Source organism: Dipodomys spectabilis, unplaced genomic scaffold (assembly GCF_019054845.1).
Source record: "Dipodomys spectabilis isolate Male_0828 unplaced genomic scaffold, ASM1905484v1 ptg000360l, whole genome shotgun sequence".
Taxonomy (NCBI): domain Eukaryota; kingdom Metazoa; phylum Chordata; class Mammalia; order Rodentia; family Heteromyidae; genus Dipodomys; species Dipodomys spectabilis.
In genome coordinates, this window is record NW_024871037.1 from 3,627,937 (window position 1) to 3,655,217 (window position 27,281).

General features: G+C 51.6%; 1 protein-coding gene across 2 annotated transcripts in view; it reads right to left on the reverse strand.

The window, feature by feature from the left end:
• The window catches only part of Poc1a (POC1 centriolar protein A), a 47,458-nt gene extending 34,620 nt beyond the window's left edge, over nucleotides 1-12,838 (reverse strand). Inside the window, exons 1-6 of one of the 2 annotated variants that reach the window (XM_042665993.1) lie at nucleotides 12,766-12,838; nucleotides 9,194-9,278; nucleotides 8,155-8,326; nucleotides 6,985-7,164; nucleotides 5,964-6,071; nucleotides 5,138-5,253 (exon numbers count right to left, since the gene is read on the reverse strand). In XM_042665993.1, coding sequence (XP_042521927.1) covers nucleotides 5,138-5,253; nucleotides 5,964-6,071; nucleotides 6,985-7,164; nucleotides 8,155-8,326; nucleotides 9,194-9,278; nucleotides 12,766-12,783 — 679 coding nt within the window. In that variant the 5' untranslated portion in view covers nucleotides 12,784-12,838. Of the gene's footprint in view, nucleotides 1-5,137; nucleotides 5,254-5,963; nucleotides 6,072-6,984; nucleotides 7,165-8,154; nucleotides 8,327-9,193; nucleotides 9,282-12,765 lie in introns of those variants that run through there. The other variant, XM_042665995.1, reaches the window with a different exon arrangement.
• Between the last annotated feature and the right edge of the window lie 14,443 nt (nucleotides 12,839-27,281).

The following is a 27,281-nucleotide window of genomic DNA, read 5'->3' on the forward strand; positions in this document are numbered from 1 at the left end:
TTACGTTGGCATTTTAGGAAAACTAGATGCTCAATGGTAGCACTGGCCTTCAGGAAAGGAGGCGTGAGGGGACAGGGTGGCCAAAGGCTAAGATGCTCTCAGAGCCAGTCAGGCCTGGGTTCCCACCCCAACCTCCTCACTGGCTCACCTTAGGAGACCTTCAACAAAACCCTTGACTGAGGCTGGGAAGGTGGCTCAGCGGAAGAGCATGCTTCGCATGCAGGAGGCCCTAGGTTTGATTCCTCAGCACCACAGAAACAGAAAAGGCCGAAGTGGCGCTGTGGCTCAAGTGGTAGAGCGCTACCCTTGAACTGAAGAGCTCAGGGACAGCACCCAGGCCTAGAGTTCAAGTCCCACGACCAACAAAAACAAAACCCTTGACTGCAGTGAGCCTGTTTCTCCACCATGTTAGGGGTGCTGTGTGCATGCTACCAAGTTAAACTCACAAAGTGAGCCCTAAAACTCAGTACCAGCATGGGACGTCCCTCTCCCTTCCCCGCTGGAGCTGTCCCATGCAACCCGAAATGTTTTCATTGTTTTGTTTTTAATTTTATTTTATTGTCAGGATTGAAATCCTGGTTGTTATTGTTGGTCGTGGGGCTTGAACTCAGGTCTGGGCATGGTCCCTGAGCTCTTTTTGCTCAAGGTTAGCATTTTACCACTTTAAGCCACAGCTCCAATTCCGGTTTTCTGGTAATTCATTGGAGATAGTGTCTCAGACTTTCTTTTCTTTCCCGGGCTGGCTTTGAACTGGAATCCACAGATCTCGGCCTCCTGAGTAGCTAGGATGACAGGAGTGAGCCACCGGTGCCTGGCTGCAATTCTAAGTCTTGCTACAAACCCATTAAACCCATCTCTCCCCCCTCCACCCTCCCCCACCAATTCCTGGCCAGCTATTCTGGTGTTCCTCATTTTCCAAGACATGGCCATCATCCCAGTTTTGTGGGTTCTCCCGGCCTGAAGCCTTTTCAGCCCCTTGGGTCTAAGTGCCTCTCTTACCCCCCTGTCTCCTGACCGTCTGTTCTTCTCCCGAGGGAGGAGGCGCTTCCTGTGACCTCCCTCCTGGCTCGCCCTTCATTAGTCCTTGCAAAGCGCCCCAGCCTCCCACCAAGTCGCTCTCCCACGGCTCAACGAGGCAATCACATTCACGCCTGCGTCACCCACAGAAGCGCGAGCTCCATCAGGCAGGGGCTTGGCACCCACAAGAGTGGGATTCAGAAAGTAGCTGGGGAGGGCTGGGAAGGTGGCTCAGTGGTAGAGCGCTGGCTTTGCAGGCATGAGGCCCTGGGTTCGATTCCTCAGTGCCACACACACAGAAAAAGCTAGAAGTGAGTGCTGTGGCTCAAGGGGTAGAGCGCGGGCCTTAAGCTGAAGAGCTGAGGGACAGCGCCCAGGCCCAGAGTTCAAGCCCCACCACTGACAAAAAAATAAAGAAAAAGAAAGTAGCTGGGGAGCACCTGCTGCTGCTGGGCATCCACAATCTCCCGTGGGCTCCACTGCCTTTCCTCAGGGCCAGGGGCCTGTTGTGTGCATGGAATGGGCGGACCCCTGCAATCCACAGGGCATAGCGCTGTTCCACCGCCAATCTGTGAACCTGCCCATCGCAGCCTCTTAGCGCTGCTGGAGCAGAAGATCCCAGGGCCTTTGTATCCACTGGCACAGGCCTGGTGAGGGAAACCAGTCTGGCTAAGGGTAACTGTGACTTCTGCCAAGCTGGCACTACCACGAAATGTTAAGGGCAGGCCCCAAGCCTTCCGCCTAGCAGCGAGATGCTAGACCAAGCACTGTGGGACCAGTAAACATAACCACCGGAAAACAGTGCTCAACAGAGCCCTACAGGGGTGCACGAAGCCCTACCGACGCCGACCCCGTTGGGTTGCGGACGAGTGTGGAGATGTGTTCCCAAGGACACTCAGCAGAGCCAGCCAAAACCTGATGTAACATGGTATTTATATCTGCATAACCAGCTCTGATGCCAGCAGCTTCAGAAGGCAGCCAGGAGACGCTGCGAGGGTCTCCGGCTCCTGGAGGAGGCAGAACATGGGGACCCCGCAGCCCGCACTGCGGTGACAGCCAACCCCCTCCACTCACCAGTAAGACCAGGCTAACAGAGGAACATCCGGGAGCTGGGGGTCGGGAGGGAGGGCTCTAGGAGCCCCAGGATTTCCCCAGCACCACCAGGGAGTCAGTGTGCGGACACCACAGTGGCCTCGCAGCTGGGCAGGCCCACACATGGAGGAACTTTCCCTCAGAAGGGCCACAGAAACCCTACTTGATGGGCTGGGAATGTGGGTTGGTGGTAGAGTGCTTGCCTAGCATGCATGAAGCCCTGGGTTTGATTCCTCAGTACCTCATACACAGAAAAAGCTGGAAGTGGCGCTGTGGCTCAAGTGGTAGAGTGCTTGCCTTGAGCTGAAGATCTGAGGGACAGTGCCTAGACCCTGGTTCAAGACCCACAACCAACAAAAAAAAAAAAAAAAAAAAAAAGGGAGGAGCTGGGAAGGTGGCTCAGTGGTAGAGCGCTTGCCTTGTATGCATGAGGCCCTGGGTTCCATTCCTCAGCACCACATAAGCAGAAAAAGCCAGAAGTGGTGCTGAGGCTCAAGTGGTAGAGTTGCTAGCCTTGAGCAAATGAAGCTCAGAGGCAGTGCCCAGCCCTGAGTTCAAGCTGCACGACTATCATTATATTTCATTTTTTTGTTTTTGGGTGTTCCAGGGCCTCATGCATGCAAGGCAAGCACTCTACCACTGAGCCACCTTCCCCGCCCCCCATTCCACTATATTTTATTTTATTATTATTTTTTTTTTGGTTGGTAGTGGGGCTTGAACTCTGGGCCTGGGCGCTGTCCCTCAGCTCTTCAGCTCAAGGCGAGCACTCTACCACTTGAGCTACAGCGCCACTTCCGGTTTACTGGTGGTTTTTTATTGGAGATAGGAGTCTCACGGTCTTTCCTGCCCGGGCTGGCTTTGAACCGTGATCCTCAGATCTCAGCCTCCTGAGTAGCTAGGATTACAGGCGTGAGCCACCAGCGCCCAGCTATCTACTATATTTTAATGTTCCTGGCAGTACCAGGGTTTGAACCCAGAGCCTAGTGCTGACCAGCAAGCATTCTACCACATGAACCGCACCTCCAGCCCCTCCATAAATGCCAAGAATATCTCTGGGACTTGTTACTCCTAGCTTGCCACACTTTGCCACTGGCTCTCTTTGCCCCCGGCTTTCCTCCCTGTCTCTGTAGAGATGTAGGGAGGGGCTGATTGGGGAGAAGAGGGTCCTGGTCTTTTTTTTTTTTTTTTGCCAGTCTTGAGGCTTGAACTCAGGGCCTGGGCACTGTCCCTGAGCTTCTTTTGCTCAAGGCTAGCCCTCTACCACTGGAGCCACAGCGCCACTTCCAGCTTTTTTCTGTTTCTGTGGTACTGAGGAATGGAACCTAGGGGCTTCATGGGTGCTAGGCAAGCACTCTATCACTGAGCCACATTCCCAGCCAGGGGGTCCTGGTTTTAAGAACCATCACTGCATAGTACTCCCACAGGGGTTCCACTGCCCATGGGTGGGGAGGGGAGGGGACTAGCCTGTCTTTGTGTTTGTTTTGGTTTTTGTCAGTCATGGGGCTTGAACTCTGGGCCTGGGTACTATCCCTGAACTCTTCAGCTCAAGGCTAGTGCTCTACCACTCGGGCCACAGCTCCACTTCTGGTTTTCTGATTGATTTATCGGAGATAAGAGACTTTCCTGCCTGGGCTGGTTTTCAACTGTGATCCTCAGATCTCAGCCTCCTGAGTAGTTAGGATGGCAGGCATGAGCCACCAGCACCCGGCTTAGCCTCCTATCTTAATATCCTGAACAATCCACTTTCCATCGGATGCAGAGCTTGATGGAAACCCAGAGCTTCCATTTCCAAATCAAGCTTCTAGAAAAGACTAAGCCAAGCCTGCAGGACAGCCAGCTGAGAGGAGACTGCCACTCCCAGAAGCCTGGGGAAAAGGACGCTCAAGGTATAACAGTACAGGAAACTCCCGTGTAAGAATGATGGGCGAAGAACAGACTCAGAGGCCCTGAGCTGAAGACCCAGATTCTTGGCCTCCCAGCAGCCTGACTGGGCAAGCCTCGTATACCCTGCTGGTGACGTGGGTGGGAGCCCTGCTTGCTGGCCACCGGGCCCGTCACTGGATCACGGACCCGTGAGAGCCTGTCAGCCACAAAGCATTCTGGGTTCTGGGATGGAGGCTGCTGCTCAGATGTTTGAACAGTCTTAACGTGGGCTCAGAGCATATGGAGCCTAACCCACCTCTGTGGGTTAGGAAATCACGAGGATTCTCTACACAAGAAGCCAGAGCCAAGAAACACCCTGCTTGGGAAGACCCACTGCTCAGCCTTAGACAAACAAATGGTACCAGCCATGCCTCCGCTGGCATGGAAGGGGGGAGGCGAGGACACGCACCACCCTATCATCCACCAAATTCTCACATTAGAGCCCATGGGCACTAGAAAGCAGATGGGGAACAAGTGCCCGGTGCCTGTCCAAATCACTGCCCGAGCCCTTCCTGCTCGGAACCCATCCGCTGTCACCAATCGATGCGCCTGATGCCCACACGGGACCAGGACCAGGGCAGAGCGGCCTGTAAGCCTGAATAAAGGGACAGGGCACGCCTCTCCAAGTGGAGAGGGTCTCCCAGGCTATTCTGTTCTGCAGCCTCTTCAGAGCATGGGGTGACCCAGGACAGAGGTCCCTATGTGGGAAAGACCTGCTTCTGGTAGCTGGGCCCTGCCACCTGGTGGTGGTTGTCAGGAACTACAAGTCTGGACCAACCTGGGACAGCAGAAGACGGAGGCACAGCATTGCCCCCGGTTAACAGGTACCTTGTTCCCACTTTGTGCCAGCTGCTCTCTGTCCTTGACAAGAACCAACTCACGACACCCCCCTCCCCCCCCACTCCCCGCTCCCCACCCGCCATCACCATCCTAGGAGTGACCTGCCAACGCCACATTCAACAGAGCCCGTCTTCTGCTCCATGCTGGATTTTTCTCCCCGGCCTTGGAAAGTCAGCCCCCAGGCTCCTCCCTGCTTAAGGCCCATGGTAATCCCCCCAAACGCCTGGCACATGCGCAGTGCCCCCGTGGCCCTTTCGACACTCACGCTGGTAATGCTGCAGCAGCCGGTGGGTCCTGACATCCCACAGCTTCACTGTGCTGTCCATGCCCGCGGCGGCGATGCACGTGCCGCTCGGGTGGAAATCCACGTACGTGACAAAGCTGGAAGGACAGGCTGTCATCAGTTTAGGAGGTCAGCCCCAGCTCAGGAGGGACACACATCCCCCCCACCCCCGTCCCCACCCACACACACACACCATGGGTTCCTGAGCCCCGAGCACCCCCTTTCTGCCATGTTGCTTTGCCAGGTGGGCGAGGGAGAGCAAGAAGCTGGGGAAAGTAGTGGGCAGTAGCTAGCTAAGGTGGACTTACTATTCATTTTAAAACAACAACAACAACAAAATCAGGTGGAAAAGTCAGTCTTCAGACCTACAAGTCAGAGGGCTGCTCTGGGTTCCAGAGCTGCTGGCCCCATCTACCTCCAAACAGGCCAAGTGCCCTCCATGGGCCTACAGGAGATACTCCCAGGAGGGACCTTGGCCTGCGGGTCGCAGCCTAGATAAGGAGGGCAGAGCCTGGCATCCACTTAGGAACCCAGGAAAACGCCTTCCCTTTCTTGTTGAGTTCAACTGCTCATAGACAGACACCCGCAGCGCTAAGAACTACAAAACGACGAGGTGCAGGGCATTAGATGGCTTGATGCTGAGCATCCCTGTTATCTGTGGATACAGATGAGGGATGAACTCTCTATCCACAGAGCTAACGCACAGCAGGAGGCGTGACTGCCACCCCCAAAGTTCCAGCCCCGAAGGCTCCTGGGACTCCTCATACCAGTGCTGGTCACCTGTGGAAGGAGCGCCTGGGAGACTCACCCGCCATGCTCACAGTACGAGTAGACACATTCCCGGCTCGTCTTGTCCCACAGCTTGACCGTCTTGTCATCACTAGCGGACACGATGAGCCGCCCATCAGGAGAGAACCTGAGCCGATGGTCACACTGCCCATTAGCCGACTCCCCCTCATCCCCCATACCCCTTTTCCTCAACCACCTTCCCTTGGCAGGCCGAGTGCCAGCCTCTCTCACAAGCTGGGGTTCCACCCCTGGCTCTGATGCCCTGGGTGCGCAGGCGGCTTTCCTGTCTCTGAGATAGGAAGGCAGCAGTGGCCACCCTACGGTAAGCTCGGACTAGCACAATGTACCCCAAACCCCAGCAGACACACGGCAAGTGGCAATACCTAGCCAGTACCACCAGATGGCAGTATCAGCCTGAGGTCCTCCATCTACACCTGTGTCCTCCATCTACACAGGAAGAGGCCAAGCTTAAGAGCAGAGGGGTGTGGCTGTCACCCCCAGCCCCGGGGAGACATGGAGATCCTGGGGACCCACCACTCAAAGCCTGCTGTGGGCCTATCACACCATTTGGAAGCCTCAAGACATCTTAGGACTGAGGAGCTATGTAGGCAACAATGAGCCTGACCTGCATCTCCAAAGAAGACAGCTCAATAGCCCCCCCATCCTCTGGCTCCCCAGGACATCGGAACCCCCTCCTCTGGAGCAACGAGAATGGACACAAAGAAGCTCTGTTGAAGGAGCTGGAATCCCTGAAGTTGGGACCTTGAAAAGTCCTTTGGGTACCCAACACACACACACACATACACACACACACACACACACACACACACACACACACACACACACACACACACACACACACACACACACACACACACACACACACACACACACACACACCAATTGCTGCTGACATTTTACAGATAAGGAAACCAAGGATTGGCAAGATTAGAGGCCAGCTAAGGGACAGCCTCAGGTCACAAGCTGCTGTCCTGTCCACTACAGGTCCTTCCAGGGTCTCCAGACAGGGCAGCGCTCACCTGGCACAGCGGACCCAGTTGATGTGCTGGCTCAGGGAGAAGAGGAACCTCTGGCGATGAGTGGACCACACCTTGATTGTCTTGTCATCGGACGCTGTCACCAGGGACTGGCCGTCACCGCAGAAGTGGACGCTCCTCACTGTGGCTGTGTGTGCACGGAACACGGTGGACTCGCCCTTGCTACAAGGATGGAAAGACACCCAGAGACTCATCAAAGCTCTCCCCACCCTTACGAGCCCCTCCCAATGTCAGTCCAGGCCTAAACCCCTGAACGTCCCCAGGGAAGCCAAAGCACCTCCCACAGAGCCAAGCACCAGGAAGCAACTGGAGCCAGCCAGAATCCCTGTCCCAAGCAGAGAGGAGGGGCCCCACTGAAACCCCGGCCTCTGAAGGCACCTCCTTAGTGGTAGGGCTCATGCCCTCAATCTCGCTGCAAACAGCTCTGGCCCCAAGGTCCTAGACAATGATCAAGACCCTCAAAGTCTTTTATTATGCCAGTCCTAAGGCGCTGTTCCTTAGCTACTTTTGCTCAAGGCTAGCGCTCCACCACTTTGAACCACAGCACCATACTGGGTTTCTGGTGGTTCACTGGAGACAAGAGACTCACAAATTTTCCTGCCTGGGCTGGCTTTGAACCATGATCCTAGCTAGGATTTCAGGGGTGAGCCAGCATTCGGCTCCCCTGAAGTCTTTTTGTTTTTGTCAGTTGTGGAGCATGAACTCTGGGCCTAGGCGCTGTCCCTGCGCTCTTCAGCACAAGGTGAGCGCTCTACCACTTGAGCCACAGCGCCACTTTCTGTTTTCTGGTGGTAAATTGGAAATAAGAGTCTCACAGATACTCTTGCCCAGGCTGGCTTTTTTTTTTTTTTTTTTTTTGCCTGTCATAGAGCTTGAACTCAGGGCCTGGGCGCTGTCCCTGAGCTTCTTTTGCTCAAGGCTAGCGCTCTACCACTTGAGCCACAGCGCTACTTCTGGCTTTTTCTGTGTATGTGGTACTGAGAAATGGAACCCAGGGCTTCACACATGCTGGGCAAGCGCTCTCCCACTGAGCCACCTTCCCAGCCCCCAGGCTGGCTGTAAAGACCGACCCTCAGATCTCAGCCTCCTGAGTAGCTAGGATGACAAGCAGGAGGCACGAGTGCCCGGCTCCCTTGGAAGTCTTTAACTCACACGTTGGGTACCCAGATGCGGACCGTCTTGTCCCGGGAACCTGAGGCAAGCAAGTGTCCAGAGGGGGAGAAGTTGACACAGGTGACGGTGTCCTTGTGGCCGGTGAAGCGGTAGGCACGGGACTGGGGCTTCATGTGCCAGACCATAAGGCACGAGTCCATGGAACTGCTGGCTGAGGAGAGTGGGAGCTGCCATGACTCTTGGCTCTGGGGTCCCCGATCTCGGTAGAACTCTGGGGACAGCTTCACTAGGCTTCCACAGGGCGGGCCACAGGCCCCGCTCCACATTCCCTGGGGGCAGCCCACTTCCGGTGACACCCCCCCCCCCAGTCCGATACCCAGGAAAACACACTCATGGGGGGGGGTGACAACTGACAGCAGGAGAACACAATTCTCTTGTGTTCTCCCAACACCCTGAGCCAGCCTGACCCAGAGGGCCTTGTACCACCAAAAAAAACTAAAATAAAAATGGCCCAGTCGTCTGTCAGCAGCTGGAGAGCACTCAACGCAGAGCAAAAAGCGACTTTGCTCCCCTCGCTGTCTACAGCCAATTCCAGATGTGGTCTGCCTCTGGCTGACCACAGGGCAAAGGGGTGAGACTGAACTAGGGGAACCGGAAAGCCGAGTATGAGCCTTCCCATGGTCAATAAAGGGATGACCCTCCCCCAGCCACAGCCAAAGGATGTGGGGGTTGGGGGGAGGGTCCTGGGTCTTCCCAGCATCCTGATCGCTCAGTGCCACATTCACTGTGGGCAAGGGAATCTATGCGGCCACTGGACTGTCCACGCCACACCACACCTTTCCCTTACTGTCCAAGGCTGTGTGACCTTCCCAGCATCCCTGATCTCTCTGAGCTTCGCACTTTTTTTGGTATACAAAATGATGCCCATGAAGGCCAGTGCCCCGAGAGCTGGCAGGTGGAAACAAGATGGGATCTAGACAAAGCACCAGGCTCTGCTCCCCCACACCACACCTCCCAGGGAGAGAAACTATCTTCCCAGCTCCTAGCCAAGGGCCTGGGCCAAGACGCCTTCTCTTACCCAGCTGCTTCGTGTTGAGACTGAAGTCCACGCAGGTGACAGCATCGCGGTGGCCTTTAAAATGTCTCTCCAGGGAGGGGTCCTCCTGCAGGAGAGCCCAGGTCAAATGGGAGAGGACAGGGCTTTCCTAGGGTCAAGACTCTTCCTCCAACAACCAGAAGAGGTTAAAAAACCGTTCAAGGTATACTAGAGGTGGTAACACACATGCCTGTAAGCCCAGCAGTCAGATCCCATGCTTTAGGGCAGGGTTACACGGCAAGACTCAGTTTCAGAAAAAAGGAAGTTTCATGTAAGCTGGGCCATCTGTCATCCTCGGGACTCAGGAGGCTGAGATCTGAGGATCGCTATTTGAAGCCAGTTCAGGCAGAAAAATCCCCATGAGACTCTTATCTCGTATTAACCACTGCAAAACTGGAAGTGGCGCTGTGGCTCAAGTGGTAGAGCGCTAGCTTTGAGCTCAAAGAGGCTAAGGGACAGTGCCCAGGTCCTGAGTTAAAGCCTCCCAACCGACAAAAGAAAAAAAAAAGCTCAACATGTGATCTTATATATAGGAAAATCCTAAGGATCCCATTAAAAACTGCTAGAATAGGGCTGGGAAGGTGGCTCAGTGGTAGAGTGCTTGCCTTGCAGGCATGGAGCCCTGGGTTCGATTCCTCAGCAGAAAAAAAAAGACAGAAGTGGCGCTGAGGCTCAAGTGGTAGAGCACTGGCCTTGAGCTGAAGAGCTGAGGGACAGCGCCCAGGCCCAGAGTTCAGGACCTACGATGGACCAAAAAAAAAGAAAAAAGAAAAAAAAAACTGCTAGAATAAATGAGTTCAGCAAGGCAGTAGGATATAAGGCTGTAAAATCAATACAGGAAATATGCAATAAATTTCCATAAATTAGCAACGAGTGACATGAAAAATGAAAGCGAGGAAAACTACCCCATCTATGATAATTAAAAAATAAAGTATTCACGCCTCACGCCTGTAATCTTCACTACTCAAAAGGCTGAGATCTAAGGATCACAGTTCAAAGCCAGTCTGGGCAGGAAAGTCTGTGAGACTCTTATCTCCAATAAACCACTAGAAAACCGCAAGTGGAGCTATGGCTAGAGGGGTAGGTTGCTCACCTTCAGCTGAAGAGCACAGGGACAGCGCCCAGGCCCAGTTCAAACCCCATGACTGACCAAAAAAAAAAAGTACTTAGGTTGGGCAGGATGTCACCTCCCTGTAATCCAGGTAGGATTACAGGACTGTAAATTCCAAGCCAACCCCCCTAAACCAAGTAATAATAATAATAGTAATAAAAATATTGGCAAGGGGCTGGGAAGGTGGCTCAGTGGTACAGTGCTTCCCTTGCATGCATGAGGCCCTGGGTTCGATTCCTCAGCACCACATAAGCAGAAAAAGCCAGACGTGGGGCTGATGCTCAAGTGGTAGAGTGCTAGCCTTCAGCTGAATAGCTGAGGAACAGTACCCATGACCAGAGTTCAGGCCCCGTGACCAGCAAAAATTAACATTAAAAAAATAAAGGACATCATAAAACTTTAAAAAAATAGACCCATTAAAAAAAAATATTGGCAAGGATGAGAAAAAAAAAGAGGGGCTGGAAATGTGGCTTAGTGGTAGAGTGCTTGCCTGGCATGCATGAAACCCTGGGTTCAATTCCTCACTACCACATACACAGAAAAAGTTGGAAGTGGCACTGTGGCTCAAGTAATACAGTACTAACCTTGAATGACAACAACAAAAAATCTCAGGGACAGTGCCCACACCCTGAGTTCAAGCCCCACGACTGAAAAAAAAAAAACAACTAAAAATAGAACTATGCACATGATTCCCCAGCTCTATGGAGGCCTCTGATGACATCATCCTTATCTTTGGGCTCTATCCAAAGAGAAACAGTAGATCTGTTAGAGAACACCGCTTAGGAAGCCAACAGACAAAACATTCCAGACTCTCCCATCCACCAAAAGCTTGTATTTCAGCCCTTTAGGAGTTATGACCCCCAGCCATACAATGATCTTCCGCAACCTCAGAAAATGGTTTCCAGAGAACCCAGCAACCATTTTTCTTGAGGGTTTAAAAAAAAAAAATCCCTGAAGCAGAGCAAAGCCACTGTCACTCCATCCAGAGATTGCAATGAGAACAAAAGCTCCCTGGGCCCTCCGCCCAGCTCCACCCCTAACACCTGCAGGAGTACCGCCCCTCCCTCCCCGACAGCAGGTGGAGTGGCAGATGTGCAGAGAGCTTCCAACAAAACCACCAATTCCCCATTCAGCTAAGGAGCGCAACAGGGTGCCAGCTCTAGGCTCAGTGGGCCAGAAGCCAGTTCAGGTCCAGGATGTTTGCAACAGTGGTCTTCTCTCCGGAGTTCCCTATTTATGGACCTCACCGATGACTCCCTACTCCCCAAGTATGGGGAATGTGGGGGGTGGGGGAGCGTGCAGAAGGACGTCAGTCTAACAGTCAAAAAAGGGTGTTTGGGGGGGGGGGGAGTGGACCAGAGGACTCACGCCTGTCATCCTAGCTACTCAGGAGACTGAGATCTGAGGATCACAGTTCAAAGCCAGCCCTGGCAGAAAAGTCCGTGACACACAGACACCCCCCCCCCAAAAAAAAAGGTCATAAGTGGTACTGTGGCTCAGGTGGTAGAGCTCTCCCCTTGGGGGCAAAAGCTCAGGGACAGCGCTCAGTCCCTGAGTTCAAGCCCCAACACCAGGGGAAAAAAAAAACAACAAAGTCAATGATCTCTGGCCCAGGTTTCCCCGAAACCTAACAGGCCGACAGAATAAAAAGCAAACTCTCCTAAAGGTGTTTTTTGTTTTTTTTGGGGGGGGGGGAGTGAGCTGGGAAGATGGCTTCGTGGTAGGGTGCTCTTCTCACATGCGTGAAGCCCTGGGTTCGATTCCTCGCTGCCACACACGTACACACCACACGGGGGAAAAATCCAGAAGTGGCTGGCCCTGTGGCTCCAGTGGTGGAGCGCTAGCCTTGAACTGCAAAAGCAAGCTCAGGGAACAGGGCCCGGGCCCTGAGTTCAAACCCCAGGACTGGCAAATATATATATATATACACACACACACACATATATGTGTGTGTGCGCATATATGTATATATGTATATATACGTGCGTGTGTGTTTTGGGGTTCTCTCCTCTCTCCCACCCCCCCCAACTCCTTCCCCTCTGACCTCTCCCCTCTGACCCCTCCCTTCTGACTGGCAAGTGTGGTGTGTGTGTGTGTTGGGGTTCTCTCCTCTCTCCCCCCCCAACTCCTTCCCCTCTGACCTCTCCCCTCTGACCCCTCCCCTCTGACCTCCCCCCCCCACCCCACCCCTCTGAACGGGGCCTGGCACTCAGAGAGGGAGGGAGGCTGGAGGGTTCCAGGCCCACCTCCATCCCAGCCATCCCCCCCCCCCCCCCCCGCCCCGGGCCCGGGGCCTAACCCCGACCCCGAGGCGCCCCAGGCCCGGCCTCGCCCGGCCTCGCCCGCCCGGGGCCCCCTCACCCCGCGCCACCCTCTCGCGGCGCTCCCAAGCCCCGAAGACCACGACGGAGGCCCCAGGCGACCCGGCCCCTGGGCGGCTTACCTGACCCGGCGCGGCCATGACGGGGCTGAGGCCGCCGGAGACGCCGCCGGGGGACGCCCGGCCGGGCGGCGGCGGCGGCGGTTGCGCCGGTTCAGTTTCCGCGCCCCCCCAACCGCCGCCAATAGCAACGCGGGAAGCGCCGCTTCGCCCCGCCCACCACAGTTAAAGGAGACGTGCCTTCGCTGTGTTTTGGGCCTCCGACGGGAAACGGAACACCTAACAGCGGACACTCTGGCTTCTGCACCCAGCTACGCCAAGCCAGGAGATACGCAACCTGAGACGCTAAAGGCCTCTGCTCGCTGTCACTCATTTCTTTCTGAGAACTTAATTAACAACCACCACAAACCCTGTTGAGGGTTTCACCCAACCGGCGCGGCGCCCTACTCATGTCATGGGGAGCGTAGCCTTCTGGGAAATGTAGTCCCCGTCGCCCGCACGCTGGAGGTCCAGTCTTGTGGAACTACATTTCCCGAGATGCCTCGGGAGGGGGGGGTTGTGGAGGGCGGGAGTGATGCTTCAGCGTTAAAGGATCCGGAAGATGTGGGGAACACCCAGGGTTACTGGGGAGCGTTCCTTCGAATCCGACTCGTCCAGAATCTCAACCATGGAGTGGGGAAGAGATCTCTAGGTTCGAATCTCAGTTCTCGCCTGATTTCCTGGCACTTCCGGGATGAAATGCCTCTGCTTCTGTGGACCAGTTTGCTCCTTTGTGATCTGAGGGAATACGATGCAGCCCTGAAAAACTTACAAATGGTATGTCCAAAAGAAGGACAGCCAAAGGGGCATGCCTGAAATCTCAGCAACTCTAGAGGCTGAGGCAGGAGAATCATGATGATGATGATGATCATGATCATGATCATGATCATGGTGATCATGATGATGATGATGATCATGGTGATCATGATGATGATGATCATGATGATGATGATGATGGGGGAGGAGGAGAAGGAGAAGAAGAAACGGTCCTGGTCCTGAGGCGGCTCAGTGGTAGGATGCTTGCCTTGCATGCATGAGGCCCTGGGTTCGATTCCTCAGCACCACATAAGCAGAAAAGGCTGGAAGTGGCACTATGGTTCAGGTGGTAGAGCGCTCGCCTTGAGCTGAAGAGCTGAGGGACAGCGCCCGGGCCCAGAGTTCAGGCCCCACGACCGACAAAAAAAAAAAAAGAACCTCCCATCACTTGTCCGGCCAGGCTGACTTGTCCGGTCTCCAACACTGATTAGGATCTAGACAGGCCCTCCCTGAAATTTCGTACCACACGCATACCTAAGCCTCACCACAAACTATGTTTCTGGATGGGCGAGCCCCAACCAGGTAGGTATGGTAAACTCAGAAACTGGAACGTGGGAAGAGCTGGTATGGAAGAAGACTCTTTCTCTCGTGTGGAATTAGAATGTGAACAGATCAAAGGAACAGGCATGCCCAGTTTAATCGTGGTTTGGCATACAATTAGTTCCTTTGTGTTACAAGTGTTCTGGCTAATTTATCTTCCATATTAGAGAATCCTTAAAACAGAGTTGTCTGTCACATCTCACTCGACTGCAGTTGTTCAACTCTATTCAAAGGACAGTGTTCAAGTTTTGCCACCAAACTTTCTTTTTGGTCGGTCATGGGGCTTGAACTCAGCGCCTGGGCACTGTTTCTGAGCTTTTTGCACTCAAAAGGCGAATGCTCTACCACTTGAGCCACAGCACCACTTCCAGTCTTCTGGTGGTTCATTGGAGATAAGAGTCTCACAGACTTTCTTGCCCAAGCTGGCTTTGAGCTGTGATCCTCAGATCTCAGCCTCCTGAGTAGCTAGGATGACAGACGTGAGTCCCCGGAGCCCAGCTATCCATTTAACTTGAGTTGTTTTATTGTGAGGTGGTGTGCGTGTGTGCCACATCATGCTGGCATTAGACACTCCTTTCATATCATCCAGGTGAGGAACTGGCATCATTTGTTAGTCTGGTACGTTCGATAAGCTCATGGGCTTGGTTTTTCTGATATACTTGGAGATGGAGCTGGTACTAAGGGTGTGAACTCAGGGCCTGGGAGCTGCCCCTTAGCTTTTTTTTTTTTTTTTTCTTTCTCTCTCAAGAATGGTACTCTTATCACTTGGTTCACAGTTCTACTTCTGGCTTTTTGGTGGCTCCTTGGAGATAAGAGTTTCACTGACTTTCCCACCTGGGCTGGCTTTGAACTATGATCCTTCAGATCTCAGCCTCCTGAGTAGCTAGGATGACACACCAGTGCTTGGCTCAGATATTTTGATCGGCCCGTATATTCTTGTGTTTCTGATCCAATTTGACAAATTCATAGTGGTAATCATTTATTTGCAGAAATAAGTTACTGTTTTCAGTCTGTCTCATGGTATGTGCTGGACACATCGTGGTGGTTCGCCTGCATAAATAAGACATAGAGCCAGGCATCTGTGGCTCACACCTGTCATCCTAGCTACTCAGGAGACTGAGATCTGAGAATCGCTGTTCAAAGCCAGCCTGGGCAGGAAAGGCCGTGAGACTCTTATCTCCAATAAACCACCAGAAAACCAGAAGTGGTACTGTGGCTCAAGTGGTAGAGCACTAGCCTTGAGCTGAAGAGCTCAGGGACAGAGCCCAGGCCAAGAGTTCAAGCCCCACTGCCGACCAAAAAAAAAAATGTAGAAGGGCTGGGGAGGTGGCTCAGTGGTAGAGTGCTTGCCTCACATGCATGAAGCCCTGCGTTTGATTCCTCAGTACCACATACACAGAAAAAGCCAGAAGTGGCACTGTGGCTCAAGTGATAGAGTGCTAGCCTTGAACACAGAGAGGCTCAGGGACAGAATCCAAGCCCTGCATTCAAGCCCCAGGCCTGGGGTAAAAAAAGATATAGTGTCATTCAAGTCTTCCCTCATGATGAAGGGGGCTGGAAGGGGAGCTGCATTTTCCAGGGAAGTTTCTCTCCCCTGGCAAAGCTCACAGGCAGATATGTTTCCCTCAGCACAGGCAACCAAAGCAGAGCACACAACATGGAGTAGGTTTGGTTCCAGGTACAGCCCCCTCTCCACAAACATCCCTGGTCTCAGGAGCTTATACTTTTAGAAAACTGAATTTTAAGCCAGGCACTGGTGGCTCACGCCTGTCATCCTAGCTACCCAGGAGGCTGAGATCTGAGGATCACAGTTCAAAGCCAGCCCAGGCAGGAAAGTCTGTGAGATTCTTATCCCAATGAACTACCAGAAAACCAGAAGTAGAGCTGTAGCTCAAGTGGTAGTACACTGGCCTTGAGCTGAAGAGCTGAGGGACAGTGCCCAGACCCAGAGTTCAAGAATCAAGACCCCCCCACACACACAAAAAAAATAAAAATAAAACAAAGTCAGCCCAGGCAGGAAAGCTTATGAGACTCTTAACTCCAATGAACCACCAGAGAAAAGAGAGCTCAGGGACAGAACCCAGGCCCTGAGTTCAAGCCTCAGGACCGCACACACATATATACACACACACAGAGTCAGTGGGCATGAAGACAACCAGAAAATCCTCACCCCCCCCCCCATGAGAGTTAGATTTAGGCAGGGATTTCTTATGAGACCTAACTGACAATTCCACAGGTATTTGTGGGATATAGCGGTGGCCCCAGCTCTTATTCTGGGATGTGCCCATTCATGGGGTGGCAGTCATATATACCAGCCCCTGGGCCAGGGGTGTGTGTGTATGTGTGTGTGTGTGTGTGTGTGTGTGTGTGTGTGTGTGTGTGTGTGTGTGTGTGTGTGTGAAGCAAAGCACCATGGGTACTGGATCACGTGACTTCAGGATTCAATCTGCTGTCCACTTGGCTGGACCTCTCCAGGTTCAGAGCCATGTCAAATTCCTACGTGGAAAAGGCCATCAAGGTCAAACCAACCAACCCTGGTACATCAGAAAATTCCCGGCAACCTCAAGCAAGGCTACCACTGACATCATACGTAAATTAAACAGTGCACCCGAGCGTCTCCGTACCCAAGGCTATTTATTTTACACCGCAATTTTGGCGCCATAGGGGAGGGCTGTGGAATACAGCCAACATGGCCACTTGTAAGGAGGGAGAGAGTTGGGATCAGGATACAGGATCAAACAGGTTTGGGGGAACCTCAGTGAAGGTTTGGGGCACTCAGAAGAATGGGTAACTTTGTGTGTTTGCCAGTCCTGAGGTTGAACTCAGGAATTTTTTGTGTGTGTGCTCAAGATTAGTGTGGTACCCTGCTGGGCGCTGGTGGCTCACGCCTGTAATCCTAGCTACTCAGGAGGCTGAGATCTGAGGATCGCGGTTCAAAGCCAGCCCAGGCAGGAGAGACCATGAGACTCCTATCTCCAATAAACCACCAGAAAACCGGAAGTGGTGCTGTAGCTCAAGCGGTAGAGCGCTAGCCTTGAGCTGAAGAGCTGAGGGACAGCGCCCAGGCCCAGAGTTCAAGCCCCACGACCGACAAAAAAAAAAAAAGATTAGTGTGGTACCATATGAGCCACAGCATTTCTAACTCTTTTGCTGGTTAATTGGAGGTAAGTGTGCTACATACACACACACACACACACACACACACACATACACACACACACACCAAGCTAAGCCTTGAGACCCAAAAGGATTGGGAGTTTGGAAGGTCTCCTCCGCATATGAACTCTCAGAATACTGAGAGTTTTCCTGAAAAGGTCTTATCAGTCCTGGTTTGTTTGATAGGAATTCAGATTTCTATCCTGGGTGTAGGCTAATTCTACCCCAGACTTTTTGGGAGCTTTGGGATGGACAAAAAGCCTATGTAAATTGTATGTCATTTACTGCTTACATCTATCTATTTCTTAAGATAAATCAGTTATTTAAGGCTGGGAAGGTGGCTGAGTGGTAGAGTGCTCGCCTAGCATGCATGAAGCCCTGGGTTTGATTCCTCAGCACCACATACACAGAAAAAGCCAGAAGTGGCGCTGTGGTTCCAGGGACAAAGAACTAGCCTTGAGCACAGAGAGGCTCTGGGACAGAGGCAAAGATAAAGAAGTTATTCATCACTTGATTAAGGTTGTGCCTCATGATTGGTGCTTGTGACTTCAAGGATATGGTGACCTCACTTTCTGCTGCTGTACCCTACTCAATAAATACCTTGTAAAATGGAACTAGAGGAAGGCTTCAGGCCCCTGGGGCCCCAGACCTCAATCCCACAGTCTGGTGTTCATTACTAGCTTGTCCCTAGTAGCAGCGGGTTGTGTGCGACAGGGTAGACTCTCATGGCTGGGTGCTGGTGGCTCGTACATCCTAACCTTGAGCAAAAAGGCTCAGGGGACGGAGCCCAGGCCCTGAGTTCAAGCCCCACAACTGACAAAAAAAAAGTGAACTATCCTGCTTGGGCTGGCTTTGAACCTTGATGTGATTGTTAGATCTCACCCTCCTGCGTAGCTAAGATGACAGGAGTGAGGTATGGGTGCCTAGTGTTCTTCTTTATAACTCTTAGGCATTTGGAAATCAGGCCCCAGACCCTTGGAAGGGGGGTTGGGGAGGGTAGGCTTACCCTTCTCAGAACCTTCTAGCTTCGGTCACGGGATAACCTAGGAAGCCCTCAGGGTCACCTGATGCAAAGCTGGGTGAGTTGAGTTCATCCTGTTCTGCCTTGACCTCTGAATGGGGAACAGGACGTGCTCAGGGCAGGTCCCTCAGTTCAGCACTGATAACATTCTAGAAGACTATAGGGCACTCCTCTCTGCCTCAGTCGGTCCTCAGACAGAAGGGTGCTACATCTGGCGTGCGACCACAGTGCCCTGCCCCCTTGGCTTTATCCTGTGCATTTGTCCCGGCTACTCAACCCTGAGAGGCCCCCACCCATTGAAAAAGCATTTCAAGCCCACAGTCAACAAGATGAAGTCTTTCTGCAGGGAACAGAGGCGAAGAGGGGAGTCAGGACGGGACTAGGGGCTCACCCCTATCATCCTAACTCCTCACTGAGGCTAAGATCTGAGGGTCATGGGTTCAAAGCAGACAAACCCATAGGGGAGAAACTTTTCTCTCCAGTTAGCCAGCAAAAATGCTGGAAGAAGTGTGTGATTCAAGAGTAGAGCACCAGCCTTGAACAAAAAGAAAAAACACCACCAAGAATGCAAGGCCCTGAGTTCAAGCTCCAGTACCAGCGCGCGCGCGCACACACACACACACACACACACACACACACACACACACACACACACACACACACACACACACACGGGCCTCCAGCTGCTCTGAAATAGGATCAGTGATCTCTTGAGTGTAGAACAGAACAACCTGAGAAGTTTTCATTAGTCAAAAACCCTGGGGGTGGACATTAGAGCTATGAGGTAAGAACCTTTCCTCCCCCAGAGATCGCTCACAGGACATAGCAACAATGCTGTGGTTTTTATTTGGTTTTTGTTTGGTTTATAGTGCTAGGAAGCCAGGGTATCACTTACACATGGTCAACAAGTACCTCTCAACTATAATCCCCAGCCCTCAAGTGCTTCTAGAAGACACAAACCCTGTCAGACCCCACCAAATGCTCTGAGAAGAACTGGTTTTGGGGGCTGGGAAGGTGGCTCTGTGGTAGAGTGGCTTGCCTAGCATGCATGAAGCCCTGGGTTCCATTCCTCAGTACCACAGAAACAGAAAAATCCAGAAGTGGCACTGTGGCTCAAATGGTGAAGAGCCAGACTGACCCCATCTTAAAGATTAGGCGCCATTCTGTGGGCATCACCGGAGAGTGACCCCATGTGCAACTATAAGTTCCCAGAAAAAAAACACAAAGAACTTACCCCAGTAACAGCAAATCAGCAGTCAGGTGGAAAGTCCCCAAAGTTTCAGATGTTCCTAATAGGTTGCAGGTAGGCCCAGGTCCATAGCCAATAGAGACCAAGCTAAGTTTACTTGGTAAATATCAACCGATCATAAATCTGAAAACCCCTACCCTTGATATATGGGCAATAAAAACCTGTCCAAATCAGAAGTCGGGGCTCTCAACTCTGACCTACTACGTCGGAGAAGGTTGTAAGTCCAGGCTCCAGCCTGCAATAAATAACTCTTTTGCTCTTACATCGATTCTGGTCTCTGGTCTTCCAGGCACTCAAGAGCGACCACAACATTTTGGGGGGCTCATCCGGGATACCCTCCTAAGCCCACCCTGACATCGTGGTCAGAGTTGGGAACCGGCCGGTGAGTAGGTGCCCTTGTCCCCTTTTTGTGACTGTGTGTCCTGCAGGATTGGATTTTGAGCTGGCATAGAAACCTTGGCAGATGGGCTATAAGGCAGCCAACAGGGGTCTGTGGGAGATGTCCCCAAATCCCCTGGGAACCAAACCGCCCTAAAGTATTGACAAGTAATGATTATTTTTTTATTCTCCTCTTATTCTTCGATTTGACAACACGGGAGGAACTAACTGTGAGAGTAGATCTCCCCGGGTGTCTGTTACTTTTGGTTTGGCGATTCACATCATGTCTCTGTGTGTCTTTGCTGTTGGTCAAATTGTACTTGGGGCAACTGTTCAGACTGATGTAATCATGGGACAGACTCAAACTACCCCCCTCTCCCACCTGGTAACCAATTTCCAGGATGTGAGAGAAAGGGATCACGATTTCAGTGTTGAAATTACCAAGGGAAAAAACGTATTACTTTTTGTAGGTCTGAGTGGACCACCTTTGAAGTAGGGTGACCCCCGCAGGGCACTCTAGATAGAAATACCGTACTGAAAATTCAAACAAAGGTCTTTTTTCCAGAATGAAGTGGACGTCAGGACCACATTCCATATATTTTGATTTGGCAGGACCTGATAGCGGAACCACCCTTGTGGCTGACCTCTTTTTTGACCCTACAGGCATCAGAAACAAAAATCTTGGTGGTTAAGGAAGCCAAACTACTGGTACATCATCCCTCCGCTCCTCTCTATCCTGTTTTACAGAGAGGAACACTGGAGGAACTTTTCTTCACCCCCCTTCTATGTCAACCACCTCCCCCAACCTCTCGAGCCAGGAACACCTCCCTCATCAGATGAAGGAGCATCTGCAGGAGGAGGGAGTTTACAGTAGGGGGGGAACTAAAGGGAGGGCGCAACGGGCCACAAGTCCACCACAGGTTGAGCCAACCGTGGCCTTACCACTGGAGGAGCTCGGATCCCCCCACCACGCTACCAGCAATCCACAGCTCCAATATTGGTCCTTTGCTACCAGTGACCTGTATAGTTGCAAAACCCAAAATGCCCAAAAGATTTACTTTCTCTCTTAGATAGTGTTATGTTCGCCCACCTGGGATGACCCCCTTTGAAATTCTGTTTGGAATCCCCCCTCCTACTATCTCTAATCTGCAATCCTACCTGTTGACTGAGTACGATGATGATGAACTTTTATCTTCCCTCCAAGTCCTGCAGCTGGTCCACCAGGAGATCTGGCCAAAACTAAAGGCCCTTTACAAGACTGGACCTCGGCCAGAGCCTCACTGCTTCCCACCAGGAGACTGGGACTATGTGAAGCGCCATTGACAGGGAAACCTGGAAGCCCATTGGAAGGGACCTTACATCGTGGTGCTGACAATGCCCACCACGCTCAAGGTCAACAGAGTTGCCACCTGGGTGCACTTCACTCACATCAAACCAATGGACCCTTTCACAGTGAGCGAGGACTACCCATCTCAGTGGCAGATTAGCTGCAATAGAGACAATCCTTTTAACCTTAAATTATGCCACAGAAAAATTTAGAATGCTAATATTGTTGATAATAGCTATGCTCCTTGACGACAGCACCCATATAACTAGACTTGGACTGCCAGCAATCCTGAGACAGGAAACAGATTGATCCTGGCTTCTAAAATAGGGCTATTGCTTTGGTTTCCTGATTTGGTTTTTGACTTATGCCAATTAGCAGAGGGATCTTGGTCCTGTACTAGCTGGACTAGACAAGACTCCTACCCGGAGTGTAGATGGAGAAGCTGGTACGTATATCCAGGGTGCGGGGGGGAGGGGAAATGGACGGAACAATGCGGGGACCCCACTGATGATTACTGTAAGAAATGGGGGTGTGAGACAAGTACATCTACCTATTGGGCCAGGGAAAGCAGGAAACCTTGTTATTTTTACCAAACCCAACGCTCAGGACTCCAAGATCAGAGCCCAATTTACATCCAAAGCAAAGAGTACTGGTGGATGGGACCTAGGAAAATCTTGGGGACTCAGGCTACACAGACCTGGTGGTAACCAACCACAAAGGGATCCACCTGACTCTTTAGGTTTTTTAAAATTACCAAGTCATGCCCCAGCAGTGGTAGGCACTAATATATTGTTGGGGACCGCCTCAGATAGAAAGCCTGAAAACTCAGCCCCCCTACCCACGGCCCACGGTTACCAAAAACCTCTGACACTCAAGCCCGAACAGGCCTGGACACATAGGCCAGAGCTTGAAAATGAGCCAGACCAACCCTTGGAAGTTGTTAGTTAATACCTATGTGGTCCTAAATCAGACTAGCCTAGGCAGCACGGAATCCTGTTGGATGTGTTATGATGTACAGTTCCCTTTATCCAAGGTTCTGCATTGGTTAAGGAACGGGTAAATACTGGGCAATTAATGGTTCTACGAACCCAATATCAGCCCCTGCAAAATGAGAACCTGAAAGACTCCTATTCAGACATAGAGATGCAACCACAGGGCCCATGATTGGCCCCTAAGTATAAGAGAAGTAGGGGCGGGGGGAGAAGAACCAGACTGACCCCATCTTAAAGATTAGGTGCCATTCTGTGGGCATCACTGGAGAATGACCCCGTGTGCAACAATAAGTTCCCAGAAAAAAACAGAATGTTCTACTGACAACCCACCCCAGTAACAGCAAATCAGCAGGTGGAAAGTCTCCAAAGTTTCAGATGCTCCTAATAGGTTGCAGTTAGGCCCAGGTCCATAGCCAAAAGAGACCAAGCTATGTTTACTTGGTAAATATCAACCAATCATAAATCTGTCAAACTGAAAATCCCTACCCTTGATATACTAGCCATAAAAACCCTTCCAGATCAGAAGTTGGGGCTCTCAACTCTGACCCGCTGCATCAGTGAAGGTTGTAAGTCCAGGTTCGAGCCTGCAATCAATGACTCTTTTGCTATTACATTGACTCTGGTCTCTGGTGGTCTTCGGGGGTCTCGAGAGTGAGCACAACAGTGGTTGAGGGCTCGCCTTGAGCAAAAGAAGCTCAAGCACAGTGGCCAGGCCCTGAGTTCAAGCCCCAGGACTGGCCAAAATTAAAAATTAAAAAAAAAAAAAAAAGAACTGGTTTTCTTGCCGTTTTGTTTATACCTAGAATCCTAGCTACTCAGGAGGCTGAGATCTGAAGATCACAGTTTGAAGCCACCCCAGACAGGAAAGTCCGTGAGACTCCAATTAACCAGCAAAACAGCAACAACACTGCAAGGTGAGGGCTGTGGCTCAAGTGGTAGAACTCCAGCCTTGAACGCACTTAAAGGACAAAGCTCAGGCCCTGAGTTCAAGCCCTAGTCCTGGCGCACACACACACACACACACACACACACACACACATGCACACACATGCACAAGTTTTTGTTTTGTTGTTTTTTGGGTTTTTTGGTTGTGGGGCTTGAACTCTGGGCCTGGGTGCTGTCCCTCAGCTCTTTGGCTGAAGGCTAGCGCTCTACCACTTGAGCCACAGCACCACTTCTGGTTTTCTGGTAGTTCATTGGAGATAAGAGTCTCACAGGCTTTCCTACCCAGGCTGGCTTTGAACTGTGATCCTCAGATCTCAGCCCCCTGAATAGCTAGGATGACAGGCAGTGAGCCACCGGTGCCAGCTCACACACACACACACACACACACACACACACACACACACACACACACACACACACTTCAAGGTTCAGCTGCATATGGACAACCAGGCATATTCAATTCACTCATTCACGCCCTGCTATACCCCTAAACGTTCCCCTGCACACAGCCTAAGACTCCTGCCAAAAGCCACACAAATAAAACCAGCTCTCCTTTGTCCAGCCCAGGTGCGTTACATAATATACTTTCCGAACTTGATCATGGAATGCTCGCGAACACTCTTAGAAGGATCTGGTCGCGCTGCACAGATGCCAACTCAGAATGTTTGTGTGTGTTTGCTTTGGCTGGGGTACAGTACCATACCGTCCCGGGCCCTGTGTGGCCCCCCTCAACCACTGTCCTTTGAAGAATGTCCAGATCTCCCCTCCTCCACCATATTGCAGAATAAGCTTGCGTAATTTTCAAACCAACTGACCTTTTCCCCAAACTCTGGAGGGACTTGGCTACGGGCCCTCAAATGCTGACACCCTGAAATGAGAAAGAGAAGCCTTGATGTTAACACAACAGAGGCTATCTCGGCTTGAACTCAGAGTCTTAGCACTGTCCTGAGCTGTTTTGGCTCAAAGCTGGTGCTCTACCACTTGAGCCACACCTCTACCTCCCAGCTTTTTTTTTTTTTTGTTTTTGTTTTTGGTGCTTCATTGGAGGTAAGAGTCTTAAAGACTTTCCTACCCAGGCTGGCCTCCAACGGAAATCCTCAGATCTCAGCCTCCTGAGTAGCTAGGGTTACAGGTGTGAGCCCATTGGTGTCAGGCTACAAGACAGCTTTTCTGTCTCTGTCTCTCTCTCTGTCTCTCTGTCTCTCTGTCTCTCTGTCTCTCTCGCTCTCTTTTTGCCGGTTCTGGGGCTTGAACTCAGGGCCTGGGCACTGTCTTTGAGCCTCTCTGTGCTCAAGGCTAATGCTCTACCACTTGAGCTACAGTGCCACTTCTGGCCTTTTCTGTGTATGTGGTGCTGAGGAATCAAACCCAGGGCCTCATGCATGCAAGGCAAGCCCTCTACCACTAAGCCACCTTCCCAGCCCAAGATAGCTTCTCTAGAAGGCATTTGTTTTTGTCTTGCCTTGAGACCTATCTTGCAGGCCAAGCTGATAGCTCATTTACAGAAGCTTTGGGTGAGTCCTGAGCAATTGAAAATACTTCATTTCCTTTGCCCCAAAGACATCTGGCTGCAGTCCTGTTTTAGTGTCTAGAAGAAACCTGGAACCACCAATTCCAAGGCCCCGTTGACAAGTAGAGAGCCAGGCACCAGTGACTCACACCTACTATCCTAGCTACTCAGGAGGCTGAGATCTGAGGATCAGGGTTCAAAGCTACCCCAGCCAGAAAAGTCGAGGAGACTCTTACCTCCAATTAATCACTCATAAACTGGAAGTGATGCTGTGACTTAAGTGGTAGACTGCTATCCTTGAGCACAAAGAGGCTCAGAGACAGCACCCAGGCCCTGAGTTCAAGTCCCACAATCAACATCAACAATAACAAAAGAGAGAAACTGAGTCCCAGAAAGGAAAAAAGTCAGATTGACTATTAATACCACTGGGTCTATACTGTAGTTAGTTTGGAAGTTTTGTTTTGTTGGTCATGGGGCTTGAACTCAGGACCTGGGCACTATCCCTAAGCTTTTTTGCTCAAGGCCAGTGCTCTACCACTTTGAGCCACAGCACCACTTACTGTTTTCTGGTGGTTCATTGGAGACTAAGAGTCTCATGGAAAGCTAGGCTCATGCCTGTCATGCTAGCTACTCAGGAGGGCTGACAGACAGCCCTGAGCAGAGTAGCTACAGAGCAGGCAGAGGGAAGACAGACAGATTTTCAGATAGCATAGAGCCTATGGGTGCTGCTGGCTCATGCCTATGATCCTAGCTGCTCAGAAGGACTGAAATCTGAGGATCTTGGTTTGAGGCCAGCAAACTCTAGAGACTCTTATCTCTTATCTCCATCACTGAAGGCTGGAATTGGGCCTGTGGCTCAGTAGAGCTTCAGCCTTGAGCAAGAAAGATAAAGCAAAGTGCATGACGCTCTGAGGTCAAGCTTCAGTACCAACATCAAAAAACAAAACAAAGAAACAAACTCATGGAATGTTTTCTGCTCGGGATGACTTCAAACCTCGATCCTCAGATCTCAGTCTCCTGAGTGGCTAGGATGACAGGTGTGAGCCACCACGCCCAACCTAGGCTCACTTCTTTATACATTTATTCCTGCACATTCTGCAGGTAACTTTCATGCATTCGTTTATGCATTCAGTAAGTGCTCTTTGACTCCTTCTGTGGGGTTCACCAGTCCTGTTGACCTCTCTTTGTTCCCCAAGTCAGAGTCTTAACGGACCTCACGTGAACGGCTTCATCAAAGAGGAACCTTAGGCCCAGTAGGCTGGTAGCCGTTAAGGGGGGGGGGGGGGGTAGCAGAGCTTGTGTCACAACCAGGCTACTGCACCAAGCCGGATGGACTCTCAAAGTTGGGTAAATCTGTGGCTGTTCACCACCGAAAGAGACTCCAGGAATGGATCCCATCATCTTCCAGCAGAAGCCCAGGATTGAATCCCCAGATCTCAGAATGGTCCAAGCATCTCAAACCCCACAGAACGTCAGCCTACCTCTTGGCTGGCTCAACCATTTCTTCTTTAATCCCGCATTTACCTTTTGCTGTCCTCTGTTTCCTTTCCACCAGCCACGTGAGACTCTGCGATCTCTGAGGCCTTGGAGCCTCAGAGCCTCCTGCAGAGGCTTGGGGCTCCCAGGAATCTGCCACCACCCCCTCTCCCCATGTGCATTCTCCCCAATCTGACTCCAAGCGTTTAGCTTGCTGAAGACTGCAAGGTTAAGGAAACCCAAAGGTTAAATGTCACGACTAGCTGGGTGCTGGTGGCTCACGCCTGTCATCCTAACTACTCAGGAGGCTGAGATCTGAGGATCTCAGTTCAAAGCCAGCCCGGGCAAGAAAAGTCCGTGAGACTCTTATCTCCAATAAACCACCAGAAAACCAGAAGTGGCGCTGTGGTTCAAGTGGTAGAGCGTTCACCTAGAGCTGAAGCACTCAGGGACAGTGCCAAGGCCCAGAGTTCAAGACCCACAACTGACACCCCCCCCCCAAAAAAAAGTCATGACTTAGCTAATATGTCTTATTTTGTTTTGTGCCAGTCCTGGGACTTGAACTCACGACCTTGTGCTCTTGCTTAGCTTTTTTTTTTTTTTTTTAATCTCTTCTTCTGCTAAAGGCTAGCTAGCACTTGATGCATTGGAATCACACCTTCACTTTCAACTTTTTTTGCTGGTTCATTGGAGATCAGAGTCTCTAGGATTTGTCTTCTTCAGGCTCCAAACCTCAACCCTCAGATCTCAGCCTCCCGAGTAGCTAGGATGACAGGTGTGAGCCACTGGTGCCCAACCACATTAGCTATATTTCCAAGCCTGCTTTAGGACCATGATTATCTGAGAACAGTTAGCATGTCTCAACCAACTGCTCTTGCACAAGAAGCTGGGCCTCTTGTCTTGGGTCCTGCACTAGGGCCTAAAGGCTTTCATTAAACCCAAAGGAAACAGAAATGGGGGTGGAGGAGAGACATTCACGGCCCACTGGATACTTTGATCAGGAGGCAGGAGACAAAGATGCAGTGAGTGGTTTGGACGTGGGAAGGCTGGCTTGGCTTGAATCCTGACTCTGCTTTGAAACTTTGCAAGAATCACTTCTGGGTTTTTTTTTTTTTTTGGTTTGTTGTGGG